Genomic DNA, 23,087 nt, shown 5'->3' with positions numbered 1-23,087 from the left:
TGAGGCCAAGAAAGTTCTCAATTCTTATAGATTTATTAAAATCCTAAAGCAATCCAACAGTGCCAGATGTTACATAATGGTCAGCATGTACAACACACTTCAACTCTTACTCTACACCTTTTATAGGTGACAACATGTGGACTACAGCGCCATCTCCTGACTAATACACCAACACTACATTCCCCCATTACTTAAAGGATTAGTTCACATCAAAATGAAAGTTTCCTGATAATTTACTCACCCCAATGCCATCCAAGATGTTCATGTCTTTCTTTCTTCAGTGGATTTTTTTGAGGAAAACATTTCAGGATTTTTCTCCACACAATGGACTTCATCGGTCACCAAATTGTTGAAGTCCAAATCAATGCAGTTTCATAGGGCTCTGAAGTGCTTCAAAGGGCTCTGCACGATCCCAGCTGAGGAATAGGGTCTTATCTAGCGAAACGATCACTCATTTTCTAAAATAAATAAAACTGTATATACTTTTTAACCACAATTGTTGGTCTTGTGCTGGTGTGCGATGCGCCAGGCATTACGTAATCACGCTGGAAAGGTCACGCTGGACGTAGGCGGAAGTACCGCCCCATTGTTTACAAGCATGGAGAACACTTAGCGGGCGTTACCCTCGGTTTGGGACGGGACTGGAGTATTTTGCACCATACTCCCAAATTCCATGGCTTGGTGGAACAGGAAAAAACACTGGAGCAAGATGGGCTAACGCCGCCGATGTACCGAGTCACTCTTAGCCACCCGTGCTGCATACTTGGCCAGTGTTGCTATATTCATAGACGCGCACATTCCAGTCTTACGCACACACACTGCACACATTGCCGCATATTTAACAAGTGCCATTTTGTTTTTATTTTATTTTATTTCTTATGCTTTTAAAGTTGAATTGTGTTTCGGTAACACTTTATAATAACTGCACGCTATTAATCATTAGTTAAACATTAGTAAACAGTTAATTCATCATTTATAAAGCACTGATAGACATTAATAAGCAGTTTAAAATAGCTATAAATGCTTTATTTTTGTTTAATAAGCATATCTATAATGTGTTTAATAATTGTATTTTCTTACTTTTTAATGATCAATTTATCATTTCTAAATGAAGTATTGCATTATTTACAAACTGGTTATTTAGGAGTTGTTGTCAGTGGTTCATAAGATCACTTAGAAAGTGTAAGTAAACGATTAATAAACTATTTAAATGTACATTCATACATCTTAAATATTTCTATGTTCTGTATCACTGTGTTGTGTTTGTTTCCTTTTTCTGTTTAGAAGATAACTGTAAAATCTCCTTTGTAAAAGCTTTACAAGGCATAACTAGTCCTCACTTTAGATGAGCTCACAAAAACAGTTAACTGACCACAACTAAATGCTTTATAACTACCAGAATCAACCATTAATTATTGATACACTAAGCAACTATTACAATATGTCTGAATAATAAGATGTATGAATGTACATTTAAATAGTTGATTTATGTAACCCAGGTCATTAACTCGGGTCACTAATATTAATAATTAGTATAAATTTATTTATATCGCTATAAAACTATTAGTAAGAAAAGAACATGAAGTAATTTTTATTTTATATTATTATAAAAAGAAAAGATTCCTGAACTGATTCCTGATTGGTGGGGTGAAAGGTTAGCCCCGCCCCCTGTTGGAGAGTTCCAGAAGATCGCGCACAAGCAGAAATGTAGAGAGATTGCGAACGACACGAGAGTGAGAGCAGATGCGATTGAGTGATTTGAGGGAGAACAAACTGTTTAATAATGCAGCAATAGATTATTAACAAGTTGAGAAGTAGATTTATGAGGTATTAATTCTTTAAAAAGCTCACGCTTTGAGAAGAGTGCGATGTGAATCTGAACGCGACGAGAAGAAAAGACACTGACGTGATAGGATCTGAACTAAATCTTTTTCTCTGAGAAAATACTTTTTTTTGTCTCTGGTTTATATTTCTCCTTGGTGAGTACCAATTTCTTCATAAGAGATGTATTTAGGTAATGTGGATACTGTTTTTGGACTCTTAATGTGAAAAATACATTTGAAAAAGTGATGAGTGATATAAAAAATGTTTGAAAATGCTTTAAGTGTTTTCTAATATAATCTGTGAGTGCATATAGTTATGTTTAAATGACTGAAAGATTATATATTTTTTCTGTTGTGAAGTGTGTGCCATGCGCTGCTAGCTTTGCTAGCTCTGTACACAGACTCTAGTGTGTTAATCAAGCACATGGTGACTAGCGTGTATGTGTTGCCTATATCCAAATAATTGAAAGAGACATTTTGGTCATTAGAAACTGTTTATTTGAACGAGTTACTGATGATTGTTTTGGCTTTGTTTTTGCAAGGCCGGGTTTTGTTCTTGTGTTTTATTTTTCTCTTTTGTGAGTGTCTGAAAAATTGCTGCTGTGATCCTGAATCCTGTCCTGGCTGTGGACTCTTATCCCTGGTTTGGACTGGCGAGCCATCCCATCGTTTCGTACCTGGAAACAGAGGAAAAGGAGTTGTGAGAAAAGGAGTTTTCTGATTGGGTAGGACAGAACTGCATGTTTTTCAAGTTTTCCAGGATTTCCCTGAAGACAAAATTAATTCTCTTCATGGACTGAACTGCGTTAATTTTTGAACAACTTTCCTACTCAGTAATTTTTGGGAATTTGAAAACAAGACATTGAACTTGAAATTGAGAAACTTGAGGTTGAATTTCAGAAATTGATATTGGCAATGTTTTACGCCCGTTTCACACATCCTCCGTGTGCAGTGTGTGTGTGGTGCAGGAGCAGTGCGCTGTAGTGCTTTCACATATGCTGCGTTTGCAGTGACTGATCCACGGCTGTACCACAAACACAGACTCACTATTTTTATTTCAAATCCAGAAGTTATCTGCAACTTTTATTAAATAAAAAGTTTTTGTCAGCATTGAGATTCTCTTTGTACACATGTACACTCTTTAATGGACGTATGCACATTTAAACACAATTTAAACAACGTAGGCCTATTATTCCATGCATTAATTACATCTATTAAGTTGCTCAAGCAAGTGGTCAAATATTTAACCATGTACTTATATTAAAATCACAAACATTTTAAATTAAAACTTTTAATTGACAAAAACAGCCGACTCTCATGCTTTTTCTTTTGCATTTAAATTTTAATACTATTTAATAGGCTACAATGTCACAAAGAACTTGTTTTTCCACCTCCACGAATGAGACGAGTGTTGTTCATAATGTCGCCTTGTTGAGGTAAAGGTAGTTTTACCCCGGTCTTAAAGTAAGAAGATGAAAAATAGTAGTATTTAATTAAATACATTTATGGTGAATTTACTACATTTTCGGGTCAATCTGTGTTCATTTTGACCACGAAACATGCGCCGTCACTTTCATTTAGCGCGTGCAGCACAGCAGAAATAGACTCGGTGTGGAAATGATCTCTGCACTGCTGTATCCGCACCGCTCCTGGAACGGATCGCCGGACCGCATCTGCGTGCAGTGTCTATACAGGTACGGGAAAAAATAAGCACCGCCTACACACTGCACACGGCGTATGTGTGAAAGGGGTGTTACTCTGTGTTTATCATTTATTCGAAATACTGTGTTACTGTTATCTGTTTGTTTTTATTTAGTTTTTCTTTCATTCTTTCAATTTTAAAAGATACAATTCATGCAAAATAACAAACAAATAGAAAAACACACTTACCTTTTCATTAATTAGCTGCATTCCAGTGGTCTGAGTGGTTAATTGTTTTTATTCTTTTCTTACGATCGTCTTTGCTAATTTTTGCTTCAGTGAGTCGATCCAAATCTTCTGCTTCTGGTCCATAGTTTTGCTAAATAAATGTTGCTTGCCCACTAGAGGGAGACACAGGATAAGGATGGAAACTATGAATGGAAATAATCGCATTGATCTAGTAAACTAATTATCATGATTTAGTAACATTAATCAATGGAAAATAAAAATTTTTAATATTATAAAATAAAAGTAAAAATTTCTAAAAATTCCAAATGTTATAAATGCATGAATGTTATATTTATATATATTTTATAATGATATGTTATTTTAATAAGTGTTTAAAACACATATAATAAATAAATGTTGCTTGCCCACTAGAGGGAGACACAACATAAGGATGGAAACTATGAGTGGCATTAATCACATTGATCTAGTTCATTTTTATAACTTATGGTGTACTGACAGAATGGTTTTATACAATTAGTGTACATACATGTTATATTTATAAGTATTTATACTATATATGGTGCACTTATTATAAATGTTGTAAACCCTGATGTATTTTTTCACACAGGTAAAGGATTCACACAGGTAAAGTAATCAACAGGTTTATTTGCAGAAGTATGTGATCGCAGCGATGGAAGCAGGAGAGTAACTGATGAATACAGTGTTCAGGATAGATGTCTGTTCTGAAATGGAGATCGAGGCAATGACTGAAGACGGATGAAGGAAGCAGATGACTGAAGACAAGTTGTTCAGGTAGGTATCGTGCAGGTAAGGAGTCAGGTAAGTGCATGCAGGTGAGGGCCAGAGAGGATGATGGGAAATGTAGTGAGGAGGTGGTGACTAGCTGGTGACCGTGACAAAGTGCACCATAAGTGAGTAAAAACCCTCACCATTTATCCAGGCTTGGGACTGGCAGGGGCGCCAGAAATTTTGGGCCCCATGACAAAAAAATCAAATTGCGCCCCCGCAGCTGTTGTCACCACATCTCTAGGACCTAACTGTCCCATCAAAAGCTTTACATAACTCTAATTAAAGGCTTTACATAACTCTAATCAAAGGCTTGCAACTGTCTTGCTTCTTGTAGTTCAATACTAGTACTAGCACAATATTTACTGCTGGTGATTAGTAAATGCAAGTCTGCATACAGTATGTAGTTCACTATTTGATGCAAGATTAAAAGCCAGCATAAAAATGTCCTTAAGGCAATCCTTTACAGTCTCAATGTATTTTTATTCTAGAATTAATGACAGATTTTTAAAAAAACCCCGAAAAAAACTAAATATATATTAACTTTTTCATCAAAATAAATTTACATCATCATCTCAAAACAATGAAAACAGCAGATTTTTAATTATTTAATTATTACAGATTGAGATTATTATTCCCTGGAATGATGGGAATAATAAAGTCTGTATCTACAGATGTAACGCCATTTAACGGACAAAATTCAGTCTAAATAAACGCATCAAACTGGATTATTTTAATATTGTCTGTAACTTACATGCAGGTTGAGGTAAGCTACTCATTGTTTCTAACTGCATCCAGTACAGACAGGAGGTTGTTTTTTATTTTTATTTATGTCATAATGGTCATTATGTGAGAAAATCATTTGTGTTTGATTTCTGTCATTAATAAATATTTCATTTTCTTTTTAGTTATGGTAAAAAGAGCAAGAGAGACAGTCAGAGAACCCCACACAGACTCCCTGTAATGATGCTAAGTCATTAACACAGTGTTGCTCACCTTCTTCACTGGGACAGGGAGGGGTAATTATGGGGAGACTGGGGTGCTGCTGACTCATCTGTTGTTAAGTCTGCTAAAAGGGGCAGGGACAATGATTGAATATGAATATCTTGCTAAACGTTTCCCTGCACTGATTAAATGTTGATGAAATGTAGGCTAACACTAGCCTGCAGCTAGCTAGCTTATTTCACTATGGACAACAGGGTAATACCACTCACAGACTAAAGGCTACCCACCTTTCTTGGTGAAAAACTGGGTGACAGACTGACACCCTTTCTTTAGTCTTTCCTCTCTCTTTTTTCTCTTTCCTTTTTTGAAAACCAGATTTTCTTTTACTATGCAACATTGTGGTCTCTGTGTTTCTGGCGCATCGACTGACTGTCTGCAACTAAACACCGTCACTGATGAGTGTGCTAAGGCAGGACCAAACCATTTCATGCAGATACAGGGGGGTGGTCGATCAATATGGATGTTTACTTTTTGGTCAATGGGGATATTTAACTTAAATTGCCAAAATAAGTAAAATCAAAGACATCATTCATTTGAAATATACTGATAATGGTTTATATAGTGTATAATATAATAAAAAAAAACTATTTAGTTTTTACCCATTTGTTGGGGCCCGTCAGTCAGTTGGAATTGTCCTAACTTTTCCCCCCTATACGGCGCCCATGGCTTCCTCTGCCAAACTACACTAGTTTTAGCAATAGTTCTGTGATTATACAACATGCTTGTTGTATCAGATTTAGCTGCCGCTAGGGGTGTAAGCTTCCCCCAATAGATCCCATACAATTGTTAAATTGGCTACAACAACACGCTTGTTGCAGTGTGTCCTTGCTTGCTCCAGCTTGGGGTGATGCTTCCCCCATAAGATTGGATCTACAGTGCTCAACATATGACGCTAACATCAGGATGTAACCATTTTTCAACATCAGTCGTGGAGGGGGAGTGTGTAAAAAATAAATATTTTTCTTGGTTTCTACAGATGTAAACTACAACCAACTATAACAAGGTTATGACGTCATTGACAGGTGACAGTGTACGCAGTGCACGTCAACAAATAACTTGTCTAGTGATTGGAATTTATTAAAATCTACATATTTGTGACTAAATATATCCAAGCATCAGCATCACGCTTGTTACATTAAACCATCCAGCTGTATTAATGACATGAGTTACTAATTCTGTGTGAACCGGAAGTTTCCACCAGGATTACTTCAGGATTGTGTACTTCAGTACTTATTTCCAATGAAAAAGATAATTGAAAAGAAAATCTCCATCTCTCATCTCTAGCTCACAGGCGTCACTCAAAGAAACTGGAACTGGACTGCAGATATACAACAAGCAAGCAGCTGATTCATTTTGATATCTCAATTTTCACTTAATTTCAGGTGGTATGTCATTCATTGCAATATGCATATTTAGTGCTAAGCATTTTGGGTATTGACAACATGCTTGTTGGGTTTGGGGGGATATTGGCATATGGTTTTGTTTAGGGGGGTTATTGCTGCTCTCCCTGCTCTTATCCATGCTAGGCTGCATGGATGTGCAGGGAGTTCTCGCCCCGAACGGAACCATACCGCCAATCCAAACTGTATGCTAATTGTTAATTGTATTTGACGGAACTGATCCTGACAGAACATCTATTTTCTCAAGCAGCTAATTACCTGTCAGCTTGCAGTAATTATAAGACTACAATCAGTTTTACAGAAAAGAAAGCGTAAGCTTAAGTTCTACCAAAAAGACTGCCACATCATTAATTTATAATCCATCCATCCATCCATCTTCTTTCACTTATCCGGGGCCGGGTCGCGGGGCAGCACTCTAAGCTCTTCCAGTGGGACACCGAGGCATTCCCAAGCCAGCCGGGAGACATAGTCCCTCCAGCGTGTTCTAGGTCTTCCCCGGGGTCTCCTCCCAGTGGGACTCACCCGGAACACCTTCCCAGGAAGGCGTTTAGGAGGCATCCGGAAAAGATGCCCGAGCCACCTCAGCTGGCCCCTCTCGATGTGGAGGAGCAGCGGCTCTACTCTGAGCTCCTCACGAGTGACCGAGCTCCTCACCCTATCTCTAAGGGATCGCCCAGCCACCCTGCGGAGAAAGCTCATTTCGGCCATCCCATATCCGGGATCTTGTCCTTACGGTCATGTCCCACAGCTCATGACCATAGGTTAGAGTAGGAACGTAGATTGACCGGTAAATCGAGCACGACAGACCGGTACATTGACCGCATTAGTGCAGAAGCTGCACCGATCCGTCTGTCAATTTCCCGTTCCATCCTTCCCTCACTCGTGAACAAGACCCCAAGATACTTGAACTCCTCCACTTGAGGCAGGAACTCTCCACCAACCTGAAGTGGGCAAACCACCCTTTTCTGACTGAGAACCATGGCCTCGGATTTGGAGGCGCTGATTCTCATCCCAGATGCTTCGCACTCGGCTGCAAACCGTCCCAGCGCATGCTGAAGGCCCTGGTCTGATGGGACCAGCATGATAACATCATCCGCAAAGAGCAGAGATGAAATCGTGTGGTCCCCAAACCTGACATCCTCCGGCCCCTGGCTGCGCCTAGAAATTCTGTCCAAAAAAATTATGAACAGAACCGGCCACTTTCCATTTATAATCTTGCTCAGCCAATCACAGGTTGACATCAAATATAAAAAGACCAATCTTTTTTGCTGTCTAGTGAAGTTCCCCTCCATCCTCCCCACCACCACCAGGATGGCTCCCGTCCACTCGTCCGGGGGTAGGCTCCGACCCTGCCTCTATTATCAGGCAGGACCTACCAGTTAACTTCAAGACCTGGACGAGGGGACGGGGCCTACGCCAAAGAACTTTGAGACGGGGCTTTTCGAGGGTTTATTTATTTTGTCTGTAAATCATTTAACCCCCTGGGGTCGGCGGTATTGCCGGCGATACCAGCTCGCTTTTTTTTTTATCAGTTCAAAAGAGATTAATTTTGCTCTGTTAAATTTGATATTACAAACAAGTTTCATACATCAATCGATTCTGTTAAGTGTGTATTATTTTTGTGTATACTCACAATAAAAACAAAGTGTTGTGCTTTTTGCCAAATAAAGAAAAATAAACGTGATGCAAGTTCTGCCTTCTCTCTGTCAGTGTAGTCCGTTCTGAAACGCGTCCGAAAATGAACTGTAACTCAGCGAATACTCAGTCAAACAGGCATACAAGTATTTTATATAAAAAACAAATATTCTCAGTTCATGTAATCTGTAAGAAAAGAGCGAGATGTCAGTCGTTCTCATCTCATCTAATTATTTTTAATGTGACCCCGCCCAAGTAGAGCGTGCGCTATTCAAACGCAAATGACTGAGGCAACCCATGCAAACTGTGAACAGCCCATTTCAGCTCGAGAAAACACATTGTACTTGTTTACACCATCTCGAAGCGCTGTGAGGAATAATACTATCGTAATAATAATAATGGAAAATGTACCTCAGAAGTGCTGGTATTTCGAGGAGCAATGGATGCCGCTGAGCTGAGGAATACTGTAGTAAGTTTTTTCCTTCTCAAGCGAATTGCGTTTCTATGTGTGAATGAATGAACGGCAGAGATGCGCGCTGTTTACCACAGCTCGCAAAAAGACAGTTTAAATTTAAATCGCGTTTCTGTGTGTGAATGAATGATGATGTTTTAGCAAACTGTATTGCTATACTGAGATGAGTAAAAATCGACTGGAATATGTTGAAATAAAATGTAGGCTATTTGTATAAGCAACGTATTAAACTGCAAATTAACATTTATATGCCCTAATATTTCATAAAAACAACGTTACAGTCAGGCGAAATATGAAAGACAACATTTTGTTGACTAGATTTGGGTACAGTTTTTACTGTAGAATATACTGCCACATCAAATAAGCTTTTGTTTAGCAATTTCTGCTCATATGTTATATATATGTACATGTACATGTACATGTATATATATATATATATATATATATATATATATATATATATATAAATATAAAATACTATTTTTGTCAAAAATAAAGTCATCAACTAAGATGTTAGCTGTTCCAGTGTCCATTTTTTTACAAAGAAAGAGTACACTTGAAATGTTGTTGAAATTGTAATTATTGTTGTAATTGTAACCTTTTTAATAAAATAGCAAAACATATTTACAAGATAGATGTAAGCAAAATCTTAAATGGTTAATATAAGTCTTCTTCTAAATATATCTTTTGTCCTTACATTCATTCTTGTGGCTCAGTCAGTGTCACACCTGAATGAATGGCTCATTATGCAGAGTCATTACGCATAATGGGTGGGACATTGTATTCTCAGGTGTAAACCACTCCTCATTCACGCCCCCCTCGCATATTGGCTTTCCAAGCAAAACCTGTCTTACACAATTTAAATCAATGTATTGTTTTATGTGAACGATAAAGCAAGACTATTTTCACATAATTTTGAAGCCAGAACTCGAAGCGACAACATCCATTAGTCAAAAGTCTTGTGGACACATATTTAGTATGAGTTTTGTGGTCTTATTTCAGCAACTTTCATTTTTATTTATTTTTTCAATAACCACGCATAAACATTATTTTCTTAAAAATACAAACATCTACATACATGTTGCTCACATATTATGGTAGCCTTGTTTGTGCTATATAAATTTACACCTTTGCCATTATCATGTTTATAAATAACTGAAAAAAGCACAAATGTCAGGGCACGTCAAAACATCCCAAGGGCCCCAAAAACACCTTAGACCCCAGAGGGTTAACAAAATTAAATTAATTTATACGAGAATCCTCCCGAGTCTTTTTGGTGGAAACAAAGGAGATCATGATTAATTAATTATTAACGATAATTTTAGTTTAATTTTAAGGAAGGAATATTTGGCAAAATTCCATTGCCAGATGATGAGAATTTCTCTTTACAGCGAGGTGTCTGTGGGCTGTGCTCTAAGTGTGACATTACATGATTTCTGTAGTGTTTTCATAGCTGTGATCTCACTGTTGAGGTCTGGAAACATGTTACTACTGAGTGTGAGAACTCACAGTTTGACCACAATAGAGCCGTGATCATCTCTGAACCCAGTTGATGACTTTAAAGACTGCCCTTCTGCTGGTTCTGGCATCGGTCCAGAGAGTTGACGATCTGTCTTATCTGGTCTTTCAGTGGACGCATCGTGCCTCGAGTTTGGGCCTAATCTCCAGTCATCCTTAGATCAAGACGAGGCTATTTGCTGAAGGTGCTTTCCACACCCTTTAGAGAACAGGTCATCTCATTGTAAAGTGGACAAATTTAATTTTAACCCAAGTTTAATCCGTGTTATCTTGGGCTTGCAGTGCCCTATATGCTGAAAGGGTCCCAAAGCAGAGACCAGTGCCCTATAGGGGTGAGGGCCCACTCCACCAGGGGAATGGCCTCCTCTTCAGCCACAGCTTTAGATGAAATAGCTGGTGTTCGTCACTAATGCTCAGTCATCACTTGATTAATCACTTAATTATATAATTAACTTTAACACTGCTTCAGTGGAGTTTAATAATGCTAATAAGCTGTTATTACTGTAATAAGCACATATAAGCTTCTCTATTAATCACTTTCACCCTCTTTTATCCAGTCTAAAGAACTCCATCATTCCCCTCTGTTCAACAAAAGCACTGCCCACTTACAAGATTATGAAACAACAAAACTTCCAAGAACTAAATTATTTATTTATTTATACATGTGTGTATATGTTAATGTATCACAACCCATCTAACAAATATTGAGGATTTGTTCTGCATGATATTAGCATTGACCAGCAGGTGTCGCTGTGTGCATTCGAGACCTGGAGAAATCAACCACTTTTACACACATCAGGCTGGAAAGCTTCATGAAGCTTCATCTCACCATCACTACCTTCAGGTTCACTCAGCTCAACAGTTATACGCTATATTAGCAATAATGATTATTTTGGGAGACATGGATGAGCTTTGATTGGTGGTTCCCATCATGCACTGCAACATTAGGCTTTATGTTTATTTCACCAGTGATGGTTGGTCGGTCAGATGAGAGGAAGTTAATAACCACAGGAGGAGCTGATGATGTTTAAAGGAGGAGCTGTAACTATATATAATGAAGAGGAAGACTGACAGAAACAGAAAATGGCTGATAAGTGTGATCTGTGTCTGCTGGGACTGATCATTCTCTCTTCACTTCTCACAGGTAAAGAAATCTGTATTTTCTCTAAAGACATTTAGTGGAATTAGTCTGGAAAGAGTTCATTTGAACATGCTCAGTTTATTCTTGCACACATTCACGTTGTGATCTCAGAGTTGTGTATTGATACACACAGATCATACTGTATTATTCCTGATACTGGACATAGTGTCACTCAAACATCTGATGATGAAGAATTATCTTCATATTAAGAGTGTGTCAGTGATTTGAACAGCTCTCTGATAAAGACTAATAGTTTATTCTGGAGAGTGTGTTGTTTGCTTTAAGTAAGGAAAAATACTATGATTTAAAATTTCTGTTTTTTATGCTGGTGTGTTTTATGGTTCATTTATTAATATATATCATAATGATCACTGAGATATACTGTGTTTCAGGAACCAGTGGAGATGATGTGTTCATCAGTTCTGGTGAAAATGTGCGTCTGCCCTGTAATAAAGCTCTTTCTGACTGCAAATCTAAAACTACATGGATCTACTATAACAGATTCAGACATTCAGAAGTTAAACTGATTACTGGAGGGATAAAGAATAAAGACTCAGAGAGACATGAGAGACTGAGTCTGGAGTCTGACTGCTCTCTGAACATCAAGAACGTCACAGAAGAAGATTCTGGATTATACACCTGCAGACAATATGTGAATTATAGACCACAAGGACCTGATGCTTATGCTTCTCTGCATGTTCTTCATGGTAAGTTTATGATTATGTGATCAATTTAAAAAGGGCAGATTCTTCCTTTAAACTCAGATGATGATTGAAGAGTCTGTGATTTGTGTATTCTGTTCAGTTTCAGTGTCTCCATCTTCATCATCATCATCTTCATCCTCTCAGACTGAGATCAGTCCAGGCCGCTCTGTGACTCTCTCCTGTCAGTTGTATTCAGATACTGGATTCTCCTGTGATTATTGGGTCAGTTCTGAGGGATATGAGCTGTTGTGGGTGAATCAGGCTGGTGTTGATCTGAAGACAGACTCCAGATATCAGATATTATCATCATCAGATCCAGATCTCTGTATCATCCTCACTCTGACTACAACACTCCTGAATGAAGATGACAACAGAGAGTGCAGATGTCAGCTTACTCTGGGAAATCAACTCTTGACCTCAGTCAGATACACTGTCAAGTATTCAGGTGAGAAAATACTCTTTTCTGACAGATTTGTGAAAACTTCCACAGATTGGCTCTACTCTTTCTGATGGCTTCGTACGTTTTGGAGTTGTAAAATATTAGTGGTCAAAGTCATAAACTGCATAACAATCCTTATAATACCCAATATTGGCCTCCTACATGGGTCATACATGATATATTGCATAAATCAGACGAGTGTATTAAAGCCTAGTATGATCCATGTAGGAGGTCGGCTTTAGGAATTATAAGGCTTATGTCCTTCATTCAAGCTGAAGGTTTATTTGCAGAAGCTCAACTGTGTTTCACTCTTATATAAACCAGGAATAAATTATACAGTAACACAGTAATACAGTTATACAGTAATACAGTACAGTCTCTTCTCAACTACTGCCACTGTAAACTGTGATGATGGAACACAAACTGCATGTCATGATCGATATGAACATATGATGTTAATGTCCTACAGATGATGCGTCTGAACATTCATCTTCTGCAGATCCAGTCGCTTCACCAACACTGATTCCAGTCAGAAGCTCAAACTCTGAGAAGACATCAAGCCGAACTACAGCAACAGCTCCTACACAAGGTTCATGATCACATGATCACTGTATAAATAGATTTATTTTTGGTCAATGGCGATAGTCATTCTCCTCCTGACAGCTTTAGAGTGAAGTAAGAAGATAATAGATGACAGACTCGTGCACATATTCATCATTTCTGTGATGTGAAGCTCACGTTTTATGTGATGATGATGTTGTGTATATGTGGCATTATGTGTTGAACTGAACTAACATACGTGATCTACAGATCCAGCTGATACAGCATCAGAAACTGAAGTCAGTGTGACTGCTGGATCATTATACAGATGTACGACACGTTCATTTATACTGACAGCTTTATAACATTAAACTATCAGTCAGCAGGGACGGATTGGGGCTAAAAAACAGCCCTGGACTTTCTCCCAAATAGGCCCATCATCCGGCCATTCGCCTCTAGCCGTACGCGACAGACACTAGTCAGGATGTTCTGATACTATGCCACAATACTGTAGCCTATCAGACAAGGTATTCACAGTAAGTAACATCTCAAACCCAATGATGATAATTGGGGTTGTGTTTATTAAAGCGACGCTATGCAGTTTTGGTGCTTTTTGCTCGCAGGTTTCTCTATAGAGCTCCCCCTACAGCTTCAGAATAGATATTTGACAACACTGTCGTCAAAACTCAAAAATGATACACAGAAGGCTAGCATATAAATGTTTAGATAGTGTATGTATGCAGTGCCGTAAAGCAGTTCGTTACATCGTGAGACCTGATATCACGCGATACTTCCTGACGCTGAGGCCCGCCGGCCCAAAGTTGCAAGGGTGGTTTTTCGGCTCACAGGTGCTCGGGGGGTGCGAGACGACCACCATTCAACCCGAAAAAAGTAATATAACTATTCCAATGACTACGAAGCTGTTCAGTTGAGGTAAATTAAGCTAAACCCTCTGGGGTCTGGGGTGTTTTTGGGGTCCTTGAGATGTTCTGACATGCCCTGACATTTGTGCTTTTTTCAGTTGCTTATAAACATATTAATGGCAAAGGTGTAAATTCACTCTATATAGCACAAATAGGACTACCATAATATGTGAGCCACATGTACAGTGCTATGCATAAGTTTAGACAACCATGCTAAAGTTGACTAAAAAGAGGAATAAAAAATCATATTTTGCAAATTGAACTTAATGCCTTAATTTAAAAAATTAGGAAAAATCCAACCTTTAAGGACACCAATTTTCTTTGTGAATGAATAATGTATCGTAAATAAATAAATGTTCTTCCTTAAAAAACAGGGTGCATAAGTTTGGGCACCACTATGTTAAATTCCCATAGAGGCAGGCAGATTTTTATTTTTAAGTATTTTTAAAAAAACATTTTTTAGGATACTATGCATCCTGATAAAGTTCCCTTGGCCTTTGGAATTAAAATAGCCCCACATCATCACATAGCATTCACCATACCTAGAGATTGGCATGGTTTTATTTCAGTTAGCCTAAAAGCTAGTTTGATTTGCATTGAGAGCAAATCAAATCAAGACTAATGGATGTCGTCGTAGAGTTTTTTCTTCAAAATGATGTGAAAATCATCCTGCCTATTCATTCACATAAAACGATACATTGATTTAAGTTTTGTGAAACACTTTTAGTTTGGAAAGCCAATATGCGGATGGGGCGTAAACGATCATGCATATTTAGTAGTTCACACCTGATGAGACAATGTCCCTGCATACTTAATGAGCCATTCATTCAGGTGTGTCACCTATAGCTAACTTAAAGCTACACTGTGTGATTTTTACCCCCATCTAGCGGTGAAATTATATATGACTACCCAGTGAATATTTGTTTCTGTTCCTCTCAATTCCGAGGGCGTTTTAACTCCTACGGTGGCCGTATTCTTCCAAGATTAACATGGCTTCCAGTTATCGACTTCGTCCATGACAATAATAAACAATACGTCTAAAATGAATAAAACTACAGGACAGATGTCAGGAGGTAAACGTCACCCTTGGAATCGGCTATCCCAGCATAATCAGATTAGGCTAACGTTACAATGTGTACACAGTAAAAGCAATTAAAAATAACTAAAATTTACAGTGTCCTTTTTTATATATAGCTTAAAAAATTGCGCCTTTAAAACTATTCATCACCTGTGATCCGTCGCAGCACAGATTTATGTTACAAGGTAAATAAAACTTTTTCACCATTGACGCGAGGATGAAGTTATACTAGAGGTCGTTCTGGCGTTATGCACAACCATGCTATGGTTAGACAAGCAACTATAAAACTTCGAATTTACACAAATGAATTACAACAGGCTGAATTACCTGTCGAGAAGAAAGCAGGCAACCTCGGCGTCCGTTTTAAAATCTTTTCTCCTCATGAGCTCTTTCCATCTGGGAAAAGTTACTCCAATATTGACTATGGTCTTGCTGATTTGTCTGTCGCGTTGACGTTTTTTTTTATTCTCTCTTTCAAATGTGAGTACGCACACACACACACACACACACACACACACACACTATCTTTCAAATCTGCCGGCACTCGCGAGCTCGCGAGTAATCTCCCCCTCGCATTCGTCACGGTGTCACTGAGTGAAAAACGCAAAAGGCGAAGCTTGAATTTACAGGTATGTCCCTCTTTGGCTAATGTAGTTTCAAGATGGAGGGGCAACATGGCGACCGACATTCGAACCCCTCACCCGTATGTACTTTCAATGGCAGATTATAAACTTAAGAGAATACTTTATTACTTGAAATAAGTAAATATACATTAATGAGCACATATATTTTTGAAAGAACTAAGTGTTTTTTGCTAAGAATCAACTAAAAAAGTTACACAGTGTAGCTTTAAATATACAAGCTTCATAAAAATGATTATTCTGGAAGAAAATTTCAGATGGCATATATATATATATATATATATATATATATATATATATATATATATATATATATATATATATACACACACTACCAAATTGGTTCACAGTTGGAAGCATCCCAATTTTTTTTATTTTTCCACAAATTGTGCTTGCAAATTGTATAATATCCAAGGTAAACATGTCTAGTAATTGTGCAGTTAATTCTCATACTGTATTTTCAGGAATATTTATCCTCTCCCCAAATTTGTCACCAATAAAACACAATACAAATTATTTAAAGAAAAAATTTTTTTTTACCTTTTAATATTTTGTTTACATCTACCTTGTAAATATATATTTTTTATTAAAAAGGTTACAATTACAACAACAATTCAAGTGTAATCTTTCTTTGTAAAAACTAAAGTATACAAAACGTATTATTTGATGACTTTGTTTTTGACAAAACATACTATATTTAACATATGAGCAAAATTGGCAAACAAAAGTTTATTTGATGTGGCAGTCTATTGTACAGTAAAAACTTTATAATCTATTCAGAACTAGTCAACGTCTTTCAAAACTAAAGTATACATTTTATCATACGTATTTCAAAGTAAAGGATTTATTAGTTAGTTGATGACTTTATTTTTGACAAAACACATACAGTATATATTCCTCATTTCAGTATAGCAGTAGAGTTTGCTAAAAGCTGTTCATTCAATACAGCAGTATTTGAATATCGATAATATTTTGTAAAATTGCATTTATATTTGCATTTATGTCAAAACCTAGACACTTTTAAACATCAAAATGACATTTATTAATATGTATTCGTGTCAAAATGACATAAACAGATTTTCCTATTCAATTTTGCATGGAAACGCTTCCAAGTGTCACGTTTTGGTTTTGTTTATGTCTTGTTTCCATGTCTGTCATGTGATTCCCTGTTTGTCATGTGATCCTGCCATGTCTTGTCATTGGTTAATTGTCTGATCATTGTTCACAGGTGTCCCTTGTCTTGTCATTAGTCTGTGTATTTAAGCCCTCATGTTTGCTATGTGTCTTTGTCAAGTATTGTTTCCTGTAGTCTGCTGTTGTGCAAAGTTCATGTTCATGCTTTGGTTTTTGTTTTCATGCCACGCCATATTTTTGTTTCATGTTTTGTTTTAGTTATAATAAACTGCACTTGGGTTCTCATCTTTCAACTTGCCTCCAGTGGATCCTTATTACACCAAGGCGCTTGCGTGTCGCGTGAAATATATATATATATAGAACATATGAGCAGAAATTGCTAAACAAAAGCTTATTTGATGTGGCAGTATATTCTACAGTAAAAACTGTACCCAAATCTAGTCAACAAAATGTTGTCTTTCATATTTCGCCTGACTGTAACGTTGTTTTTATGAAATATTAGGCCATATAAATGTTAATTTGCAGTTTAAGACGTTGCTTATACAAATAGCCTACATTTTATTTCAACATATTTCAGTCGATTTTTACTCATCTCAGTATAGCAATACAGTTTGCTAAAACATCAGCATTCATCCACACACGCGATTTAAATTTAAACTGTCTTTTTGCGAGCTGTGGTAAACAGCGCGCATCTCTGCGGCTGCTGTTCATTCACAGAAACGCGATTCACTTGAGAAGGAAAAAAAAATTACTACTGTATTCCTCAGCTCAGTCGGATCCTTGCTCCTCGAAATACCCGCACTTCTGAGGGACATTTTCCATTATTATTATTCCTCACAGCGCTGCGAGACGGTGTAAACAAGTAATGATCTGAATAAACTTTTGTTTTCCCGAGCTGATATGGGGGCGTTCACAGGTTTGCGTGGATTGCCTCAGACATTTGCGTTTGAATAGCGCGCGCTCTCCATGGGCGGAGTCACATTACATTTGAATGAGCTGTAATGAGCTTGACTGGAATCGCTCTCTTTTAATACAGATTTCACAAGATGAGAATATTTGTTTTTTATATAAATTACTTCATTTAAAAGAAGAGAATTCAAGCTTCATGCCTGTGTAAAAAAGTATGTCTGTTAAGAAAAAAAGCGAGCTGGTATCGCCGGCGATACCGCCGACCCCAGGGGGTTAATGAAGCCTCAGCCTTCAAATAAAAACAAGAAATGTACAATGTCATTACATCTGCATTGAAAATGAAATACAAATAATGAAATGTCACTGGCTACAGAAACCCCAAATTACACAAACTTGTAATTATAAAATATATAGTTACTATAGACTATAACTTTCTATTCAAATATAATGTGAGCTAATTTAAAAGTGCAGTAGGTAAGCCTTATAAAACTAACTTTGTCATATTTGCTGAAACTACCCCGTGTTCAAGTAGAACTACATGAAGCAGGTAATAAAAAAAGAAAATCTGTCTCTTCAGCTAAAAGTAGCCCCCTTCCCTGTTTGTTAGTACGCTTAGAGTGGTAGCAATGCATGCCTGGTGTTTTCCCGTTTAATTAAAAACCATAGTCTTCATTCTAGCAGAAAAAGTGAGCTCACTAACCTCTCATATACAACGAAGTGAAATCGCGGTCAACCCGCGATAAATTTCTAATGCATTTAATGTTTCATATTACCCTAACAGAAATGATTAAACTCGTTGACAGCACTAAATGGCACGATAATTTTCATAATCATGATGCACACCCATGTTGATAGCTGACAATGCAATTCGCTAAGATAGGGATAAAGCCAGCCTATAATAATGTGTCCTGCTACTGGCACTTACCAGGACCTCTTGCTGATGTGAAGTTAACTCTGCTGTCTGTCCCTCATCATGACCAGGCTGTGGATGCTCAGGCTCAGCTTCCTCTTGCTGGTCCTCTACACTCTGGCTGTGAAGCAGTGATGCTGGCAGTTGCACTGCAACCAAAAAGCTCTGTGAGCTTTTTACATTTTGCTGCATCAGTATCGAGAGACTTGGCCCTCTTTTCTTTTAATTTTTCCCATCCACCTTTCTCCTTATGTTTTCTGCTAGCCATTCTGCCGGCGATTTGACACGATTTTGATGCGACTGTGCGGCCGGGGACCCATCACAAACTGGCTAGTAGGCCTACTCTTCTTCCTCAGTTTTTTTTTTTTTTTTTACACGTAGCATATAAGTGATCATATTAGTGCCCCTGCTGTTGGCTGTTCATATTGCTTTATTAGACTTTTTGTGCCGACGGCCCTTCTGGACTTTTCCCGAACGCACAGATTGTCAGTCCGTCCCTGTCAGTCAGTCTGTAAATGCTTCATCAATAACTGTTGATAGTTGAATACCCTTGACTTCAGTCATGTACAGTTTCTCTTCTTCCTCTCATGTTTCCTGCAGTGATTGTGATTATTGTTGAGATCGCAGTTTTGCTGCTCCTACTGTGATTCTTCTTCAGATCATCTGTGCAAGAAGAGCTGGTGAGTTTTGAGCCGCACACAATCTGATGATTCACACTCATCTGGGGTCTCATTTATAAAACTGTGCGTAGGATCCTTACTAAAAGTGTACGTGCGCCCGAAAGCCAAAAATGGCGTACGCAAAAAAATATTCGGATTTATAAAACTGTTCGTACGCCAGAACCTGCGCAGAATTCACTTTATAAATCCCAGTCAGCGGAAGATTGTGCGCACATGCGTCTCCTCCCCGAAATAACCATATATGGAGCTTACAACGCCTAGTTTTACTATGCAGATCCTCATCTGCATATCATTTGCATATGATTATTCATCCACGTGATAACGTTTAACGGTACAAGACACATTAGGCTACATTAATAAAAATCAAGTAGTTGCCTATCCTTGCCTTGTTTTTGAATACATAAATCAAATAGTGTAAAATACATTTCAGAGAAAGTTTTTCTCAATCTTTTCCACTGGCCGAATTTTATTTTTAATTGATTTATATTTTTAATGGAAACAGATAGGCCTTGGGTATTATTTGCACGAAACTATTTTCTCAGACAATCTGGTATTATCATGATAAGCAATTATCTCGGTGGTTAAAACATTAAAACACAGCATGCCAGAGGAAAAGTGTTCAAAAACACCGCACCCACAACAAATATTTCTATTGACTGAATTTGAATATAAAAATGTTGTAACTTCTCAGTAATGATTTCATGTTTAAGTGCTTAACTCCAATAATTTGAATGGCATACTTAATCTAAATGTTTATATCAGAAGTAAAACATAGTTTAAATCATTATTTTATTTATTTAAACTGTTATTTGCGTCAGTTTCACTAAACGGCCCAACGCGCTCGCTGGCTCGGACATTTAAGAAGGGATGGATATTTGCTTCAAGTGACAGGCTTGGTAAGTAAAATTATATTTGTATTATCTTTCGGTATATGTTTCATTTTCTTTAGATTTTCTGTCTAAAAGTGACCAAAAATACACTTAACTCCAGCTCACCATTGGTGTCGCCAATTCCCTTTGTCTCCAGAATGTGCGTACGCACGGCTCAAAGTTTGCTTAAAGGTGCGCACATTCTCCCGTCAGGTTTGTTTTTTATAGATCACAACCTTTGCGTGAGAACTGGCGTACGTACGTTTCCAGCCCCGTTTTGTGCGTACGCACTCTTTATAAATGAGACCCCAGATCTGGAACAATCTGCAATCATGATAAAAACACATACGAGAGGTCAGTCAATGCTTTTATTTTGCAGGGAGGAAGGACTCGAAGCACCCAGAGGAAATAGAGATGCCGACAATATTAGAATAAAATACTGATGAGTTTAGAGCCAATCTGCAGCAATATTTACAATAGCAAAAACTTACAGAGGATTGTTCATTGTTTTATTTTCTTCTTCTCAGAAAACAGAGAAAAAACTCTGAGCACTTATAGTGACATAATCATGTTTAGATTAAAATGTTTTTTTGTTTTTTTTTTACATATAAAAAGCCAGATTTATTTTCATTTATATGGATGTTATGGATATATTTGCCTACAGTGTTGAAAGTCATTGTCTTGCGCTTCATATGTAAACTGCTTTAAATATAATATTAATACAGTAATGGACAGACTCAGACTGTATAATCTCTCTCTGTTCTGTGTGATGGAGCTGATTTGAGGATTCTTGGATCTTGTCTGTTCATTCCTGTTTTTAGCATCTTTTTTCATTTTAAATGATTGCTATAATTTTCTTAATAAAACCTCTGCAGTTGTGTTTAATAAGTCTCCTTTCCCGAGATGTCTGTTCCCCTTCATGAGCTGGTAATGTATCTGTAAGTCCACTGAAGCGAGTTGTAGTTGAGAAGCCGCTTCAATAACCGAGAGCTAGATATTGGGTCTTAAACACCTCACGACACCCTGAAGGACCCACTGAGAGGTCAGACTTGAAGCACTGTTCCTGAGATGCTCTTCTTGGTGGTTAACTGTAAGCAGCAGACAGATCCAGCAAGAGGAGAACTGAGGATTCGGAGGCTCCTCTTGCCAGTCTCAGAGCTTCAATAACCGAGAGCAGGGCCGTCTCAGTTTAGTGGCGCTTCTGAAGCCAGACTGGTTGTTGTCCAGGAGGATGTTCTGTGTGAGAAATGTAGATAGTTGGTCGAAAACGACTCGTTCAAGTGTTTTAGCAAAGTGGTCCAGAAGTTCAGGGAGGTGGAAGTTAAATCAGTGGTTCTTGAGAAATACATCCCAGATCTTCCAGAGCATTTGTAGTGTTGATAAAGGAGTCTGGATCTGATATATTTCTCAAGGCTGGAGAGAGTAAAGCAGAACGTTATAATCCATGTGTAGAAACTCCCTGAAGACAGTTAATATCTGCTTTACAGACGCTCATGTGCAAATGCAGGTTTATTTTACCAAGCTGATGCTAATAATTACTTTACAATACTTTTAAAAACTGTTTTATAATTCAGGAGTCATGGATAGTGGAAACCTTTTCAGTAACAAACCAATTTTATCACTAATAATTTCAAGAGTTTACTTCTAGAGTTTAATGGCATGCTGGAAACTGCTAAAATAAAGAAGTGCAACTAGCAGTAATGCTAAGAATAGCCTGTAAGGGTGGATTTCCTGCAGGGGTTCAGTCTGCAAGACTGCCGAATGACTAAAGAAACGTTGTCAGCAAGATGGTAGAAAACTGCACATTTCTTGTCTATTCCACCCACTGCCACTTATTATCAGGGTTGAGGGTGAGGGAAGAAGCGAGGACTCAAGTGCAGAGTTGATGGGCTTTATTTTAATAATAAAAAATAAAACAGGAACGAACAAACAAAAACTACCCCGAAGGGGAAAACAAGACAGACTTTACTTGACTTGGCAACAGGATCTAGGCAGGACACAAGAGGTACATTCGACAACGAAACAGCACAGGACTGTAAACACAGGGAGAATAAATAGGGAGAACAAACAAAGGAGGTAACGAGGGAGGACAGGTGGGGCAAATAAATCAATAATCAGGTAACAAGGTGGGAGGGGTTAGACAATCGACAGGAGAGCACATGGCACAAGGAAACACGTCAAGCCATGTGCTCACACAAAACACAAGCACCTGGCCAGTAAAACTAATCACAAGCCATGTGCTTACAGAGAACGAGACATGAACACGCAGCCAATGAGGACACTCATAAGCAACGTGTTCACACAGAACATGACAACATGAAAGCACACAGCTGGTGTAAAACACAAGCTGTCTGCTAGACAACACAAGATAGAGAGCACAAGGATGAGCGTGAGCTCATCCCGTGTGCTCACAACAGAAGACAAACACGTTCGAATCATGTCCGAATCCCGACATAGAACCGAAACCAAACTAGACCGATGTGCCAGGATCCAAAGACCACGCCCCGCACATGTAACAAGGCACGTAGACAAGTGAGTGCACGGCTCGAGCACGCTCGAAACCATGCACTCAGACAAAGACAAGACCAAA

At 38.0% G+C, this 23,087-nt stretch overlaps 1 protein-coding gene and 1 long non-coding RNA gene across 6 annotated transcripts; one reads left to right on the top strand and one right to left on the bottom strand.

Moving 5' to 3' along the window:
* The first annotated feature begins 1,693 nt into the window (after positions 1-1,693).
* On the top strand, positions 1,694-21,380 carry LOC307156460 (uncharacterized protein). Of its 5 annotated transcripts, none has more exons than XM_079867811.1 (9): positions 1,694-1,979; positions 2,366-2,548; positions 4,366-4,505; positions 11,499-11,673; positions 12,063-12,377; positions 12,475-12,819; positions 13,283-13,402; positions 19,549-19,628; positions 20,877-21,380. In XM_079867811.1, the coding sequence occupies exons 4-8, from the start codon at positions 11,613-11,615 to the stop codon at positions 19,593-19,595; spliced, it is 888 nt and encodes a 295-aa protein (XP_079723937.1). In that variant the 5' UTR covers positions 1,694-1,979; positions 2,366-2,548; positions 4,366-4,505; positions 11,499-11,612; the 3' UTR covers positions 19,596-19,628; positions 20,877-21,380. The 5 variants fall into 5 exon arrangements, with proteins under 5 accessions (XP_079723937.1, XP_079723939.1, XP_079723940.1 ...); XM_079867812.1 differs by having other exon boundaries at positions 1,715-1,979; positions 4,321-4,505; XM_079867813.1 differs by lacking the exon at positions 4,366-4,505 and having other exon boundaries at positions 1,705-1,979.
* On the bottom strand, positions 2,404-5,872 carry LOC307156677. Its single transcript, XR_013820772.1, has 3 exons — positions 5,496-5,872; positions 3,714-3,865; positions 2,404-2,500 (listed from the first exon to the last, which is right to left on the bottom strand). It is a non-coding gene; the product is annotated as an uncharacterized lncRNA (long non-coding RNA).
* Positions 21,381-23,087: the final 1,707 nt, after the last annotated feature.

The sequence above is a fragment of the Squalius cephalus genome, assembly GCF_949319135.1.
Source record: "Squalius cephalus genome assembly, chromosome: 1".
Classification (NCBI taxonomy): domain Eukaryota; kingdom Metazoa; phylum Chordata; class Actinopteri; order Cypriniformes; family Leuciscidae; genus Squalius; species Squalius cephalus.
This window is presented reverse-complemented; position numbering and strand designations above follow the sequence as displayed.

Bases quoted from the DNA above. Each gene is read 5' to 3' on its own strand.
- LOC307156460 (XM_079867811.1), top strand. From the start codon at position 11,613: ATGGCTGATAAGTGTGATCTGTGTCTGCTGGGACTGATCATTCTCTCT. The intron at 12,378-12,474 runs GTAAGTTTATGA...TATTCTGTTCAG, and splicing joins TTCTCTGCATGTTCTTCATG to TTTCAGTGTCTCCATCTTCA. The intron at 12,820-13,282 runs GTGAGAAAATAC...AATGTCCTACAG, and splicing joins ATACACTGTCAAGTATTCAG to ATGATGCGTCTGAACATTCA.